At 35.9% G+C, this 18,285-nt stretch overlaps 1 protein-coding gene across 1 annotated transcript in view; it reads left to right on the forward strand.

Moving 5' to 3' along the window:
• The window catches only part of LOC136039145 (SH3 domain-binding protein 5 homolog), a 76,655-nt gene extending 58,689 nt beyond the window's left edge, over positions 1-17,966 (forward strand). Inside the window, exons 6-9 of the mRNA XM_065722631.1 lie at positions 2,086-2,259; positions 3,330-3,451; positions 13,427-13,526; positions 16,005-17,966. Coding sequence (XP_065578703.1) covers positions 2,086-2,259; positions 3,330-3,451; positions 13,427-13,526; positions 16,005-16,226 — 618 coding nt within the window. The 3' untranslated portion in view covers positions 16,227-17,966. The remainder of the gene's footprint in view (positions 1-2,085; positions 2,260-3,329; positions 3,452-13,426; positions 13,527-16,004) is intronic.
• Positions 17,967-18,285: the final 319 nt, after the last annotated feature.

Genomic DNA, 18,285 nt, shown 5'->3' on the forward strand with positions numbered 1-18,285 from the left:
TATATATATATATATATATATATATATATATATATATATATATATATATATTTATTAATACCAAATACGGTTAGCTTTCAAGCTTGTCGCAAATTAGTATATATATATATATATATATATATATATATATATATATATATATATATATATATATATATATATATATATATATATATATATATATATATATATATTTGGACTATATATTTACACATTAGGGGGAAGGATAAAGCATAGCGGTTCTGCATGTAAAATGTGTTAGGTACAATTATTCTGCATATTATGAATAAGAATTGTTTTCTGACTTCAAACTGTACCCCCCCCCCCAACCCTTATACCAACCCAAACGAATACTTTACCACCACCACCCCCCCTCCCCCTTCCTTATGTACAAATATATAGCCCAAATTATATATTTCCCATCTATTCTGTCACTTGTCTTTGTCTTGTTTTTAGTTGAAAGAAACTAACGAAGAAACCGGTTTGTTCTCGAGTTTTACACAGCGTAAACTTGAGTGAGTGTCGTATAATACACAAATACCAAAGTTCCTTTCCTCTTACCGAAAAAAAAAATAAACTCAAAATAAAATTCTCAAATTTGGAAAACCTTATTTTCATGGGGGGGGGGTTAACACGCTGTGCGGGTTTTAAACACTGGCCAACGCATTCCAAAGATAATGGACCATACCCATGATTTTGATTTGGCATCTGATGGGGTTGGGTCCTTCTATTCTAGTGAGGGTTTTATTAATCAATATATAGCCTAAACGTGAATATCTATGTAAGTAGGTATATTATACAGATGCGTGTGGGAAAGTGGAGCAGCGCTGAACTTATAGTAATAAGCCTGAAAAATCGTAAGTTTTTAAGAGAAGCGCCTCTATGTAACACAAACCATTAATTTACCCTAGATACGCTCAGTGATACTAATGGGATTTATCCCCTTCCCACCTCCGTCCTATTACCATAATTACGAATTGTAAAGTTTTAAAGGAAATCCCACGCTTTCTAGTGTAATGCTGTGTAAGTAGTTTTAATGCATGGGATGGAGTAAAGAGTAAAACTCTGCACAGATCGAGGTGAAGAAGGGGCGTGCGTAACTGTCTTTACCCAAAGTGAAATGGTGCTGCTATTTGTTGTCAGTAGTAGTACCAGCATGCATTAAAATGACTGTGACATAAATGTGTACGGGAAGGAACTGAGGCTCCCTAGGTAGACTTCGTCTACCTAGGTTTTAATGAGTGAAGAATCTCCGCTTTTCAAACTAAATGCCTTAAACGCATTGCAGGGATCACCTACATTGACCGAGTCTCAAATGAAGACCTCCTAAAACTACTCTGTTATCCCCGCACCATCATGGACCGGGTCAGAAGCCAGCAACTCCGCTGGCTTGGCCATATCCAGTGAATATCGGCCAACCAGCTTCCAAAAATCACATTCGAAGGACAGGTTCACGGCACGCGCCCTAGAGGCCGAACTCGTAAGAGATGGACCAACAACTTCCCGGCCCATAAGCTCCCCCAGCTACTTCGTCTAGCGCCAGATAGATCAAATTTCCGTCGCCATATTCATCATTTGCTCTGAAGAGAAGAAACCCCAATACAGCCACAAAGGCCGGACAGGACTTAAGTCAAGAAGGAACTGATCTAGGAAATTTTCAGGAATTCCTTGTTTTACCTATTCCTTATACTAGAGCCTATAGGTACTAATTTTCAGGAATAGATAGAGCCTAACAATTGCACGCAAAACAAAACAATTATAGAAATGTTTTTGAATTTACCCGCATTGACTAAATCTTTCCTTGGATTATTTTACATGGCGTTGTCAGTTCATGAAAATGTAGGTAGCAAAATGTATTTTTTTTATTCTTGGGGGTTGCTATTTTCTGTTTTCAGTGTAAAAACCAAAGAGGTTCTTTTCCAGTGAAATATCAGAAAAGCTATTTTCCAAAAGTTATGGGGGATTACCCCCTCCTCCTAATTGACTCTCCTGGTTTAACACCAAGACTCTTCCCTATTGATTATTATATCTATTGTGATTTAAGCTTTTATAGATACAATTTGGGTCACATATTATTTCTTTTAGGTCCAGCTTCTGGAAAAAGACCTTGGGAAGCATATAGTAAAATCCCGTCCGTATTTTGTGCTGAAAGATCAAGTAAACCATCAACTTATAGATCAAAAGGAGAAGGTGGAGATGCTTAAAGATGCTGTTATCGCTGCTAAGAGAACATACTCTCAGGGTATTACTAATTTAGAGGTAAGTTAAGTTTAAATCTCTAATTTAAAATAGTTTAATTAAGTTTAATCTAGTTAAATTTAGTCTAATTAAACTAGTTAGACTAATTAATTAAGAAATGATTATTTTTAATTTATTAGTTGGTTATTAAATTAAACTAATTAATAATTGACTGAACTAAATAAATAAATTAGTCTGATTAAATTTGAATTAAAAAATAATAAATAATTATAAAGTTCAAATTAAATTCACATTTAGATTTCCAAATTTAGTTGTTTTTTTCTATTTTTTAGATATTTCGTCCCATCATTCGTCTGAGATCCGTCCATTTATCGAGACACGATTATCCAGTTTCTTATGCTTTTCTTTGCGTTTAGGAGATAAAATTTGTTTTTTTGTTACTTTTTAAATAACCAATTGATAATATGTTTATGATATCATTATTTTTAGTCTAGTTAAGCAAGGTAGTAAATACCCTATCCCCTTCTCCCTTATTGGGCTTATAACAGAATTTGGCCAAGATGAAATAAACAAGTTGAAGGAAGGGGCATTACATCGGTATTACGATGGACAAAGGTCGCTTGTGATTTTCAGTGGATCTGAAATAGGTCTTTGTTGTGTTTTGTTTAGGTATTTTTTTGCACTCTTTTTGTTTCAAATAAAGATTCACAGATTCTGCGCTTTTAGCTGATAGAAAAAATGAGTTACTTTACGATCAATCGAGGAATTTGTTTTCCTCGGGAAAATTTTATATGTTAGGGCCGTTACTAGTCAAAATGTTTGGGGGAAGGCGAGGAATTTTACCGACTGGCTGGTCATTTTTACCTACTGTATTTTTTCAGTAATCAGCATAATGTCCTTTGAGTTCAACTTTTTATTTTATTTGTTTCTTTCGTAGTTAATAACCATAAGTTTTTGCAGTGTAATTAAGTTAATTGAATTGAAGTTCGAATAACAGCAATAGGAAAATGGGGGAATTGCTCTGTTTAGAAAGCATGAAACAAGGGGAGAGGAAACAGAGTAGAAAGCATAGAAGGTAGATATGCCTTGGGATTGTTTTCCACTTTTTTTTACCATTTTTGGTATTTTAGATGATATCTGAACAAATTCATGAGAAACGTAGCATGTCCAGAATGAGTGACCTGAATGTATCTGAAAATAATACCCTGGATTTAACTTACAACTTGGACAAGTTTGAAGAACAAAGTTTCAAGTGAGTTTTTATTCTTCTTCTTTTCTGATTAACTGACTCGCAGTTGTAGTATAGTACTATTATGACGGTACTAGAACCTCAAGTTCCAAACCAGCTGTGCTGGTCTCTGTTTCGTGATCCTTCAGTCAGGAGGTGCAATGGGGGGGGGCAGCCATCCTGGGCTTTTGCACACCCTTCCTGCCTACCTTCTACCCAACACGTAGCTGCCTACCCAGCGCGCCAAAAACACTTAGCCAAGACTCACAGTTGGCACTTCTTTTTATGACAGCAAAGTTTTGCTTTCTGTAACCACCACTTTTTCTGCAGAAAAGCTTTTTTCTTTCCTTTTTTAGGTTGGTAAGGCCCATATTGGTTAATGAGTATGACTAAGAATGACTTATTTGACGACAAGTATCCGTCCTGGTTAAGTGGTTGACGCGCTGGGTTGGAAATTCCTTGTCCAAGGGGTGCTGGTTCGATTCCTGGCGTGGTCGGTTATTTGGTTTGGGACGGGGGTTAGTAGCGTTACTCTCTAAGCTCAGCCTGAGCCGACCCAGTTCTAAATGGGTATCTGGAGAAAGGTAAGTAGGAAGGGTATGCAAAAGCACAGGATGGCTGGTCCCCAACCCCCCCATTGCACTTCCTCGCTAAAGTTCCAAGAAATGGAGATCAGCACCGCCGGTTTGGACCTTGAGGTTCTAGTGCCTTCATACTTATCTTACGCGCTTAATTATTATTTTATCGGTTTATTTCCATTCTTAGTTGACCGAATTGACAGCTCAGAAATATATTTTGGTCCTCTGACTAGGTTTAACACAAATATTTTGAATAAATTTCAGATCTACCAAGCTTTTTTTGTTTGGGGGGGGGGGGGGTAATAATGATAATGGTAATAATCTAATAGTACATTCAAAAACGTTTTGTAAATTAATTACTATAATTTTAAATTAATGAAGGGTTTAATTGAATTAATAAATTAACCTAAATTAAAATTGATTAGCTCAAATTGTCTCTTCTCCTCTTTGGATTGCCACTTTTTTACTATCTTGTATCTGGAACACAATTCAGGTCAAAGAAGTTATAAATAAGATAAAAACTGTTGTTTTTTCTCTCAATTTAAACAGTTTTGTTGAGCGCTAAAAACACCGAGAATATAATTAAAGACTTTATTTTAAAAGGGCAGTATCTCTTCCTTAAAAAAAAAAGTTGGTAACTGCTGGAACATAATTTGTTCTTGGCGGCTGCTAATTTTTTTCCCATTTATTTGTAATTACAACAAACATTTTATATTTGTCAAAAATATATATAAATACTTATCAAAATACAAGTTCAACTTAGCATGGATAACCTGGGTTTTAGAAGGATTGCCATTCTTTCTTCTTTCGGGTATAGGCGTCTCTCCTGGGAAATCCCCCAGGGAAAAGTCCATCGTGGGGAAAATCCCCTTGGATTATTCCTATTTTTCCGAACGTGTCCGATCAAAATTTTGAGCTATTTTATTCAAAATAGTGGAAAGGTCAAATAACCGATTCCCCAAATAACCATGCCTCCGGATTTTACAACCCCTCTTCCAGCCCCAGGGGCCAAGGGCTGTAAGCTATTAAAGATGCCCATCGTTAGGATATAAGATTTTTATGGGAAGAGTGGCTGTATAAACTTTGTAGGGGGGAAGAATGCTCAAAGTGTGCATTTTAGCTCCAAAACACCTAAGTGGTCCTCCATCCTAACTTGAGCCTTCAAATAATTACATGATTAGTTGTAAGGAAGGGGTGGGCGTGGAGTTAGCAATTGATATTTAATCCCTCTTGATTTCTGGGAATATTGCCGGTGTACGCAATTATTACGAAAGTAAAGAGTAACATTAAACCCCAAAACTAGCACCATTTATTCGGTATAGGAAGGGGATGCCCTTATCCCCAACCTCCATCTCTTGGTCGTATAAACTCGGGAGGGTGCTCATTCGAGTGAAAATTGAGAGTTCTAGTCCTTTTAATAATTTGAAAGTGGATTGGGGACCAATCAGCCCCTATCCTAAAAATACTTTTGATCTTTTCCTTTTGTTACCACTTGTGACATCTTATCGACATTTTGAGATACCGATCTTTTACTTTCTCTGTGGCTGCTCAATTTTATGTGTGGGGGAATTATCCGGGGGGAAGGTACACCGGCTCATCTCCTTTATAACTTGGGTTTTTATTCATACAGTTCGATAATAGCAACAGAGACCTTGCAATATAAGTTTAAAAAAAAAATCAAACAAAAGTAAAGAACGACAATAACACTTAAAATGAACAGAAACTATGCTTCCCTATATGGAGAGTTTTTCCTCCTCGTCAGTCCCCGTTCTTTACGTTAATTAAATAAAAAAAACAAGTTTTTTTTCAACTGAAAGTAAGGAGCAACATTACAACTTAAAACGAACAGGAATGTAAAATCCTCAACGCTAAAGTTTTTTGTACTTTTAAAAAAGCTTATTGTTCTAATTAAACGACCGTTGTGTTTCAGGAGTCATCTTTAATGAATTGCGACAGAAGTCACACTTAAGCGTAAAGACCGAGGTGTTGAGGAGGGGGCAGTCCCCTTCATATACGCCATAATTTCTGTTAGTTTTAAGTTTTAATGTTGCTCCTTAATTTCAGTTGGAAAAACTGTTTTTTTATTTAATTTCTGATAGTTTTTTTTTAATAATGCCAGGAAATCGGGCTCCACCTCTACGGAGAAATCCCCCTCCCATGGCAATATCCTCTAGGCAATTCAATCTTGGTGAACATTTACACCGGGCAATTACCCTTAACAAAACCACGTGTAAAATTAAGACGGAAAGTAAAAGCAAGAAATATAATAGATAATGCGTAATTATGGATCGCTGTAGATAATTTTATTAAAAATTTAGCAGGACCAACAAAATTAAATGAAGCTTAAAAATAAATATCTTAATCAAGTGTTTTTTTTTGTATTTACTACGTGATTCTTTTGGAAGGAATGCGCCACCGCTCAGCATTACTGTCTCTGAAACTGGGAAGTCTGGCATATAGTTTTTTTGATAACCTCAACCTATTTACCATCTCAGAATGTTCAGTTGATAGCAATTTCCCCTTTCGGTATGTGATACGTACTAAGTTGCAGTTACGTGCCGTAAAATGGCAGAAAACGCCACTTTGCTGCGTCGCAATCTATTTGGCTACTTTAAAAGAACACGAGAGCTTTTAGTTCTCATTCGAAAAATTGTGTCCCGGTTTTCTAGGACTTCAAGTCTGATACAAACGCTCCAGGGAAAAGACCGAAGCGAACACGCAACTGTGATCTTCCTTCTCGACAAAAAAAGCACATTTTGGGTTCGGTTCGAACGCTTAAGGGAAAAAACCGAAGCAAACACGCAAAGATTTTTCTCGTGTGGTGCGGGTCAAAGCTCAAAAAGTATTTTTGAGCAACGATTTTCCTGGACGGGGGAGAGGTCCTTAATTTTTGTATTCCGCTCTAGGGTAATATCTTCCATTATATTCTTCATGCCACCAAGGTTTATTAATTAACAAAACAATTTGATATTTAAAAACCACAAGCATTTGCATAGATTTTTTAAGTAATGATTTGAGTTTAATTTTTATTGTTTTGTTTTCATTTAGACAATAATCTACTGTAGTTCGCTTCCTGTACTTAGATTTACTTGGTTATAAGTGTTCTATAGAAATCAGGCACGTAACCCAAAATTGTTTTCAAGGATGCCAATAATAAAAAATTTAATATAGTGAATTTAACAATTGTTAGTTCAATAGGTCATTTATAGTTCTAATTAACTTTTGTCTAATCTTAATTTAATTAATAGCAGCAAATAAAAAAAATGGTTAATTAATGAAGCAAGTAAAAACTATTTGATAATTTGAATGGGAAGTATCAAGAAATTTGACCATTCCAACGCTTCCCCTTTAGGTAAGTTTCCGATGGGAATTATTTTTTTTTTTTCATGATGTGTCCTCTAAAACACCTTTTTTACAGTATTAATTTAAATCCAAAAATATATGCGCTTTATTGTGAATCTTTGTAGTTTTTTTAAAGAGTATTTAGAAATGAATTATTCTAAAAATAAATTATTAGGATTTATAGGTTCAGAAAATATGTATGTGCGTATTAAATCAAATACAAAAAACTTTGGGTACACTACGCAATAATTAGTTATTTTTCAAAATACTTTTCGTCATTAATAATCCGAAGATTACTAATCTGTTGATTTTTTTCAATGGAGACATAATTTATTCACAATAAAAGCAATACTAGCCCAGTAGCCTGGGCTTGTATTGCCACTCCAAAAAAGGCATTAATTTATGTCAGTGTATTCGGGTTCCCATTTCACAACAAAAACTAAAAATATATAAAACATATAGAACTACTCGAGAGAGAGAGAAAAAAAATGCCTAAAGATTCCTAGAGAACTGATATTCCTCCAAAGTAAATTTGCACCTTCTTAATTTGTTTGTTCCCATATGCCTTTATCTAATTTTTCACCTACATTTCTTTTTTTAATTTTCCACCCTCTATTGCTAAAACTATACAATTGCAAGTGGAAGTGAATTTCATTAAACATTCAGTTCCTGATTTTTCAAGACATAAATATCAGATTTCATTTTCACTCCTTCTTACTGTAAAAGTTATACATACTGCAAAACTATCTGATTTTTAATTGGGTCATCAGTCAGTGTGAAACTTCTGTTTAATCTCAGGTCAAATTCAGAATACCAATTTCTGAATTTCATTATGTAAATACCACACTATCTACCAGAATAAAGAAGTGTGTGTGTTAATTCATTAAAAGCAGATGACGGGGTTCTGTATTTGATTTTAGTATTGCAATGTAAGTTCTATTTATAATTGCTCTGTTAATGGTTCCCGAGAGTTATTAAATATAATTTTCATTGGGGATGGGTTGGGGCTCATAACCAAAGAAGTTGAAGATTTGGGGTTACGATCATTAAATTTCGTTGAAAGAGTGTATCGAACCGTTTTTTCTGTTGGGAAGGAAGGGAGGAGGGGGGGAATTAACCATTCTTCGGTAGCTCTGTCCTTTATTATTGACTTTAGTTGGTCTTAACATGAATTTAGACTAAATTTAGAAATTGACATTCGACATTGTACTCATAAGCTATTTTTGGGAGAGGAGGGGAGGTAATTCGTCAAAACAATTAAAAGCTATTAAACTTGTGCGAAAATTACTGAACGTATGATAACAATAATTTTTCTATGAGTTTTTGGCGTTTATCTCCCCCTCCCCTCGCAGAAAATAACTCCCCATAAAACACCCTTCTCCCCGTGGAAAATGACCTTCATCCCTCCAGAAAACACATCCTCATTGAAAGGAAATTTGCTCCCCACCGAAAACTCCCCCAGACAATCCCCCACCGCAAAAATGCCCTATGTTTCCCATTTAAAAATACTATATGTAAGTAATGGACAGATTACACAACTTAAAGATACACTTAAAACTGTTACAATGGGGTTCTCTGATTATTTTGTAGGGAGGGAGGGAGATAGGTTAAAGGGTGCATTTTTATGCCAAACCATCCCAGCTCTCTTTGAGCCATCAGATAAATACAGAATTAGTTCCAAGGGAGACACTAGAAGTCAAAAGTGACTGGGGACCAGCCAGCCCTGGGGGGTCAACGCCAGCCAGCGACTGAGTGGCAGTGAGACGTCGCTCCAATTTTGAAATAATGTCCCTCCAAGCCTTCGTTTATTAGTGATTCTTTTTTTTATACTCAATAAAAACTGCATGCTGCCAAATTACACTCTTATATGTCTACTTGAGGGTCGCATACTGCAGGGGAGGGAGGATATCTGGCTACCTCTTATTCAAATTATAGAATAAACTTTTTTTATCCTTCCCTCTTGAAAAAAATCCTTTTACGCCCTACTACTACTAATAATAACTCACTGCAGCACCAAGCCGCCTGAGGCCAACACAGCTACGCACGCTCCTCCTCCAACCTAATCTATTTAAAGCCTCCCTCTTTACACCCTCCCAGGAAGTTCCCATTTCCTTTAAATCTTTATTTATGACATCCTCCTAACCCAGACAAGGGCGACCTGCTTTCCGTGTAGCCCCAGACGGTTGGCCAAAAAGGACTTTTACGCCCTGGTCTACATGATATAGCTTACCGGTTGTTTCATGTAGTATAAAGAAATGTCGTTTTAATGTAAACTTAATGTTGTTTTTCCATCTCTAGATTTACAACAACATACGTTGTAAATGCCCTGTTAGTCTTTACTCTCATAATAACAGCATAGACCAGAATGGGATTAAATATCAACTTCAACCTCCACCCCCCATCCTTAGAACTAATTCTGTATTCATCTGAAGGATCAATGATAATTCGGACGTTTTAGCATTAAAATGCGGCCTTTTATGCATCTGCCCCCTCCCTAGGGAGGGAGGTAGTTGCCCTCCGATGGCTTTTGAATCTTAGAAAGGTCAATGGAACTTTAATTTCCAATTGAGTGAGCCCCGTCCATAGTTTTTGTGACTATCCATCGCATAAAGACCTTATATTTTAACAATGGAAGCTCACATAGCTTAATCCTTGTGCCAGGGGCTGGGAGGGGGGTTGTCACAGCTAGAGGCATTGTTATTAACTTTTGATCTATTTTGAACAAAATAACCATCCCAAAATTTTGATCAGATGCGTTTGGGGAAGAAACGGTGTGGGTGGTGGATTTCTGCCCTCCAATCGCTTTTGACTCATAAAAGGGGCACTAGAACTCTTACTTTATAATCGAAAAAGTACCTCTCCGAAGTTTTTACGACGACCCCTTCCATATGAGGTGCCTCTGGGAAGAAATAAATGATGATACATTGAACCCTTACGGTTCTTCACTATAGGCAACGCTATAGAATTGCTTTTTACTTTTACTTTTTCGCTATAGAACTGCATTTATAGAATTGGTAGGAAATAAGGTTAGTTGCTGATTTCATATTAAATCAGGAGTTTAGGAGGATTCTGTCCTATCCCCATTTATACGGATCATTTTGATGGAATTTTTGTACGGATTACAGGAAAGGCAGTGAGAGAACACGGAACCAGTTGGGGAACTTCAGCTCATCTAGGTTTGCGAGTTCAGGGTGCCAGAATAGGTTTGTAAATTAATGATAGGAAAACTAAGTCGCTGAGACTAGGAATAATTGAAAATTAAGAGGTGATGTTGGGTGAATGTGAAGGTCGATCAAGGGGATAGCTTCATTTACCTTGGTAGTATTATTTTCAAATACGGTGGGTGCAGTGAATATGTTAAAAGTAGAATAGCCAAGGCCAGGGGCGTCTTTTCACAGTTGAGAAAAGTTTAGTAGAATAGGGAAATATAAGAATATTGGAAGCTACAGTGATGGCAGTGGTCAAGTATGGTTCTGAAGCGTGGGTGTTCCGAAAAACAGAGGAGAATTTGCTAGATATTTTGCAGAGAAATTGCCTGCGGAATGTTTTGGGAATCTGACTGACTGACAGTATTTAATACAGTAGGGTGTATGAAAAATATGGATCAATCCTGTTTTCTAGGGCTATAATAAAAGGAAGGTTGAGGTGGCTAGGTTACCTTCTGCGGATGAAGGATGAGAGATTGCCCAAAATCGTTCTTGTCGGGCAACCGTCTAAGGTCAAACGGAAAGTATTTCGCTCCTGGATGGGGTGAAAACATTTCGTAAGGAAATATATAAGGGAAATGGGAACTTCTTGGGGGTTATAAAGAAGGAGGCTTTGATTAGATGGGATGGAAGAGGAACGTGAGTAGCTGTGTTAGCCTCAAGTGGTTTGGTCCTGTGTGAGTATTATATAGTAATAGTTGTGTGTTCTAAAGCTACAAACCGGTTAAGAAAAGCGTGAATTAAATTAGAAGGTGGACACATTTTAAGGTAGTTGCTCCCCCTCACAGAAAACAATTCTGGAACTGTTACCACATACACCGCATCCTAACTTACCCCATCTGTAAAACTTTTGCCACCTAATTGTCCATTGAAAAGCTTTGTTTTTATTATTATATCTTATTGCCTTTTAAATGCCAATGAGATTGCATCTCTAATTATATTAAATATGACTCGTGTCGGGGGCTCTATTTTTAACTTCGATTGATAAAATTAAAATTGTGCGCGATCAAAGGAATTTTGTTCGGGGGAGGATTTGTTTTTGTTCAAGGTGGGTGGGGCTGTTTACAAATAATACTTTTAAAACGCAACAAAAATTTGTTTTTTATATATATTTTTGTCACTTTTTACGAGTCGGACAAAAAATTTTGGGGAGGGAGGCTCAAACCAGGTAACCCACCCTCCTTGCATGTGCAGACTGTTGTGACTAATCTTCTAATTTAAAGTGTAAAATGCCTGGGTAAGGAGCCTTTACCCCCCCCCCCCCCTCCTTCCCTCCCAGTACAATTTCACCCCCAAATTATAAATCTACAATGGAGTATAAAGCTGAAATCTGTAAGTGATAATTGATCAGAAGTTTCCACTTTCAAGAATTATTAGGTCAAACCCAGTCTATGCGAAGTAGGCCTTTCTTAACTTGGGAAAATCTTGTAAGTCAAGTAGGCTAACTGACCTAAAGCTGGTAGGCCTACTGGGGACACAATTATTCTTTCTATTCCCTCTATTGTATTTTAAAATACCCGGGGAAATGTATACAGCAGTTTTGGGCTAAGCAATGTCGACAAACGCTAGATGACCTTAGTGATTTTTCTTTTCAACACTGTTGCGAATTCCCAATCTTATAAGTTTCCCAAACTTTTAGTCTATAACTGTGAGTTGAATCAAAATCTATTAAATTAAATATATTTAGATTTCTGGGAATTTTTCTGGTCTACGTTGTTTTTACGAAAATAAAGAGTAAGGTTGAATCCCAAAATTAGCATAATTCATTCCGTTAAGGAGGGGAACATTCTCTTCCTCATCTCGGCCTTATGATCGTAGAAAATTCAGAAGATGCTCATTCGATCAGACATTGAGAGTTCTAGTCTTTTTTGTAAGTTAAAAATGATTGGAGACCAACCAGCCTTGGGGTGGTATTTTCCAGGATATTACCAGGATCCCTGGTATTCTCCAGGGAGATGAACACCCAGAATGTTCAAATACATATCTTCTAAACATTATTTAAATTAACTAAACATATAAATGTGTTTCATATAGACAGGTAAAATTTTTCAATAAAAGTAGCACAAAATTGTGTGATATTGCAATCTCTAATAATATATTTTCGACGCTTTCTGCTGAATCGGAGTCAGCAAGTATTTGTTCAGCTACAAGAAGGATTTCCTGGTCCACTTCGTTTAACTTTTGAATTCATTGGCTAGAAATCTAATGTTTGCTTACTGTAAACGTTTCATCCGTGAGGTAAGTCATAATGCCACTTACCAAGGTTTCGCTAGTAGAAGGCTGGAATAATCCCAAAATTAAGATTGAAGGCATAATTTTTTGATTAAAAAAGATACAGGCTTGGAATACCGATTTGCCCGTCTGTAAGATAAAATATAAAGGACAGTACATGAGTAATTAACAGTTTGGAAGAATTTAATGCTGATTCAAGCTTTTAAGCTAATTTCTTGTCATTAAAAATATCCACTTTTATAATACAGCTGTGACAGCAAAGTCAAGGTACAACAAGTATTGTTCGTAAATCTTAGTAGATTTTTTATCAAGAGACTATGTAGAGGCGTAGCTAAGTTTTCAGCACCTGGGGTCAATGCCCCCCCCCCCTACCATTGCTACCACAAATTAAACATAATACAAAAAAAACCGTTGGGGTCCTATCAGAGGCTGGGCACGGGGAAAGCCGCCTCTTTCGTCTCTTAGCTACACTACTGACAATGACTTGAGTCTGGCATCATCCAAAACGAGATGGGTCCCAAGAAGCATGAGTTTTAAAGGTTTGGTGCACTTTTATTTTAATTGAATTAGTGGACTTGGTAATAACTCTCAAATCTAAATATATTTAGCATATTAGTTTTTTATTTGACATTTTTTTTTAGGTCCTCGGTTTTTTCAAGCACTGGGGAAGATGGTGACAGTTTAAGCTTATCTCACTCAGCAGATGGCGCTAGTACTCCGGTTTCACGCATCAGTGACCAGGTAATTTTTTTTTACCGAAGTTGTCTTTTGTTTAGGTAATTTTGTTATTTAAGTAAGTTTATAGGTAGGTATAAGATGAGAAAACAGTATTCGTAAAGAAGAAAACGAAGATATTTCCAGCCAGTGAAAATGAAAAAAAACGTGCAAATGAAAAAAAAACATTCGGCCGAAACCTCCGCTCAACGGTTTCGTCGTTGCGTGGAGAGGGTCCTCTTTTATTTTAGTGATTGTTTTTAACGGTTTATTTTAGTAGTTCTCTTTTACGGTTCGTTTTTATTTTTCTATTTCTGCACTGAAAACGGTTGAGCGCAGGTTTTGGTTGAAATATGCGCACTGTTTCTTTTTTATTAATAGTATTATTTTCACTGGTTGGAAATTTCCTCGTTTTTCTTCTTTACGAGCCTCAAATTCGAAATTAATAAATTCAAAATCCCATAATATGAGCTATGGCGTATTTTAGAACCCATTTGTTTGATTTGTTTTACTTATTCTTTTTTGATTCGGGACTGTCATACCGAGATCTTAATGATATTAATTATTAAAATTTTATCATAAACGAAAATTCCATGCATAGTCCTTAATTATCATGCGTCAAAAAATGTTCAACAAAACTGTATATTCCAAGTTGAGGCGAGGGTGTTGGAAAATAGATGGGCACAGAGGCCCTCTTTGGGCCCTTCAGTCATACGTATTAAGAATTGTTGCATTATCCTGATTTCAACAAGGTGTAATATATTCAGGCTTCTATGAAACCTCTGTTTTAAATGGGTTTGTGGTTATGATTGTGGTTTATAGCTAGTGATACAAGAATAGTGTCACCTCTGGAGGCACTTTTTCGGGTCTATCGACCCTTCTTATTGAAAGAGGTTTCATATTGGCATTAGAAGAAATGCTGTGTTTTAATTTCAGCTGATTAGATTTGGTATCAAAAAGAACCTTGGAACATTTCTGTTCCAAGGACATTTTAACCTTGGACATTTTAATATACGTGTTATGTGTGCTCCCTTTATTGTACGAGTTAAACAAAGCTGTTGTCTTAATAGATAATTTATTTTTACGAAAAATACATTCCTTTTTTCTTTTCTTTACAAACAACTGTTGAGGAAGTTCATCTACAAAAATAACGTTGGTATGGCTTGTTAATGAGCTGTGAAAGTGAGAAAAAATCCAATTGCGAAAAATAAAATTCATAAACAAATTTATTTCGTAGTTAACTTTTTATGTTATATACGTGTTACGTAAGTAACTTGTCATTTTAAGACATGATGTCACAATTAGTATGTCAATGCTGTTTTTCGTTAATTCCACCTTCAGCTGGATTTTAGACCTTAGATTCTCCAGAGCCAAAAATGGCTTACCGGACTCTACAAATCCTCGGAGTTGAGCTGCAGCCCTGACGTCCTCCCACTGTTGTTGAAGAAATGAGGACATGAGACCAACCAGGACATAAGAAGCTTTTCGCATCTCATGTTTGGTTGTACTACCGTCTTAGGCTCTGTTTTGCTCGCCCTCTTTTTTGCCTCCCCTTGGGGTGCCACGCGTAAACTGTGTTTCCGAGTAGATCCTCTGGCATATGAAGGATTACACCAAGGTACGTCCGTCTCCTGTGCTTCAGAAGGTCAGTAACTAAAACTTCAGTAAACACTGTTAAGGTTTAAGTAACAATTAAATCTAGCAACCAATTTGAACTATGTGCAAGTCGGCTAGAGCAAGCAAGTGGCGTTGTTCACGGCTCAGTTTCCATATTTTACATATGTACCATGTCTGTGGATCAGCATGAGCACATCCATCTGTGGAGTTACATGGGTCTATGTCTGCAATATTCATCAGATTGAACTCAGTGAAGTGTGGTTCAGCTCCAACACTTAAACCAATAATGAAATAAACCCCTATTTTGATTGATTGCAAGACTCTCATACTTAAAGAAAGGACCCAAAACCCAGAAAGACTAAGTACAGGCATGTACTTTGGGATTTATTCTAGAAGAAGGCCAGCATTCTATAGAGGGGGATCGAATTCTAAAAAAAAAAAAAAAAAAAAAAAGGTCAAGTATACGCAAAATGTGTGTATTGTGGAAAAGATCGACATATTGGAGGGTGTATATGGGTATTTCAAGCCGAGCCATACACCTCTGTATGTTTTCGCCAACAAAAATTGTTTGCCAACTATCGGATCCAGCAGCCTGTACCCCCGGAAATTCTAGAAAACAGTATCGGGAATACCACCTCCAGTGTTCACTGTTGTCGACTATAAGGCAGGCTTGTGCGCAAGGTGACCATTCAGGTGTGCTGCCCCCCCCCCCCCCCAAAAAAAAAAACAATTTTCCTTATGGCATCCTTTATTTTTTCTTATTTTGTCTATTTTTTAAGCCGATTTTTAATTTCGTCCTCTCAAATGTTCTTTGAAATAAATTCCTTCGTTTTCGCCTTTGCTGTGATTAGAAATAAATTATGAAAATTAAATCTTTCTTTTTTTCAGTCTTCGGCGTATTTTTCAAACGGCCAGGAATCCCTATGTGAGCAAATGAACAATTTGAAAGTTGACGAGCAATGTGTTGTATCAGTGCTGCCGCCTTTAATGTTTCATCGTGCTGACAAGAAAAATAGTAGAAGAAGTAGAAGTGACGGCTATCTGACACTGACTTCAAATGAAATGTATCCTTCTGGACCGTCCACTGAAGGAACCAATACTCAAAGTTGATTTCTTTGTTTTCAGTCTCTAGTGTTTGTGTAGGCTTAAACTCAAGCCAATCTTCCAGCCAACAAGATTATTCAATAATTTCTAATTTAAAGTCAAAATTTGTGGCAAACCAGGGCCGTATTCAGGGTTTTTTCCGGGGGGGACCACAAAAAATAGAAAGACGCATGAAACATTTGTTTAAATTTATTTTTTTAAGTTTTTACGAGTGAGACAAACCTTTTTTTGGGGAAGGGGGGTCGAAGGCCCTAACTCCCCTGATGTGTAATATACTTTAAATTTTATTGTATAAGTTTTGTGTATAATTTAAAAAGGGAGGGAACCCTTTGGAAATTATTGGACATTTTAGGACTTTTTTGGAATTTGAACATTTTTTAGGAATATTTTTTGTAAGTTGGCCAGGAAGACTGTTTTACTCCCGAAAAACTGTATTATCACTCCTGTTTTTTTTTGTTTTTTTTTAAGCCAACAGTGCAAACAGAAGGCCCTAACCCCCCTGATGTATAATATACTTTAAATTTTATTGTATAAGTTTTGTGTATAATTTAAAAAGGGAGGGAACCCTTTGGAAATTATTGGACATTTTAGGACTTTTTTGGAATTTGAACATTTTTTAGGAATATTTTTGTAAGTTGGTCAGAAAGACTGTTTTACTCCCGAAAAACTGTATTATCACTCCTGTTTTTTTTTTTTTTTTTTTTTTTTTTTTTTTAAGCCAACAGTGCAAACAAAAAGTACAACAATTATAAGTAATGCAGAACAGTTTGTTGATCGTCCCGAAACTTCTTCCCGTGCTTTAGAAGATTGCATCTTCATGGAATATCATGGAGAAAAATGTGCACCAGCTGTTCTTTTATTTCTAAAAGATATTTAAAAAAAAAATTTAGATGCAGCTGCTTAAAAATATTTAATCTTTCTTTGTGTATTATACACAAGCAAAGACCTTTCTTATAATCGGCCTCTTCGTTAATGAAAATTGTGGGTATTAGCTTTGGTGGTAATCAAGGGTCAGACCAAAACAGCCAGAAGAAGATTGGAAAACTGTAATTATTATTTTACGCATTGCGTGTTGCTACGATCTCAAAAGAAAGGAAATTCATGGAAAATCCCCTCGGAAAATTCCCCCAACATTTTGCCCTTGTAAAATTTTTAAATTTAAAGTATTTTAAAAATTAGGTTAGAATTATTAACTTACGCATAGATTGCAGTGAATAATCCAGGAAATGTGAACATTGTGAACGAAATCAGCTAATAAGTATTTGTGTTCAGGGGGCATGTAATTTCAGTCAGTTCAAGAAGTATTCGAAAGATTAAAGGCCTGCTGGGGGATGAATGTATACTTAAAACCTTTGCAAGACTGTACTCGAAAACTTCTTAAAGTTTCTTGGGGATGAGATGAATTGTGTAATTGTAAATAGGATACACAGACATACATTCGATTCTATATTCATAAATAAAATAGTGATAATGCCAAGTCTGTTCATTAAAAGGTATTTATTGAAGTTATTAGCTAACTTGTTTAAATATATCTTTTGTAATCAGAATAAGTTAAATTATTCTGAGCAAAGGAGTTGTTGCATTGATTTAGTTTTAATTGATTACTAATTAATTGAAGACTAATTGATTAGTTTTAAAACACTTGTAGCATCTACAGTAACAGTAACAATCTAATCCAAGCTCATTTGAGCTTGGATTATTGTTGTTTCTATTGCAGTTGTCGTTGTTTCTATTCAAAGATGACTAAAGATATATATATATATATATATATATATATATATATATATATATATATATATATATATATATATATATATATATATATATATATATAAATATGCCCTTTTCCCTAACTGTGTAAATATTTATTTATTCCTTCTCACAACTTTCATGTGAGTCTAGAGTCTGTTGTACTGAATTTTTTCGTTGTTTGTATCCGGAAAAATCGTTGTAATTCAAAGTGTATCTTTTATAAGAGAGGTCCAGAATTTGCGTTAAATAGAAATTAGAGATGCTACTAAAAGGGTTCGTCGGCCTGTACAGCGTCACTGGAAATATCTTCCAT

Source organism: Artemia franciscana, chromosome 19, assembly GCF_032884065.1.
Source record: "Artemia franciscana chromosome 19, ASM3288406v1, whole genome shotgun sequence".
In the NCBI taxonomy this organism is placed as follows: domain Eukaryota; kingdom Metazoa; phylum Arthropoda; class Branchiopoda; order Anostraca; family Artemiidae; genus Artemia; species Artemia franciscana.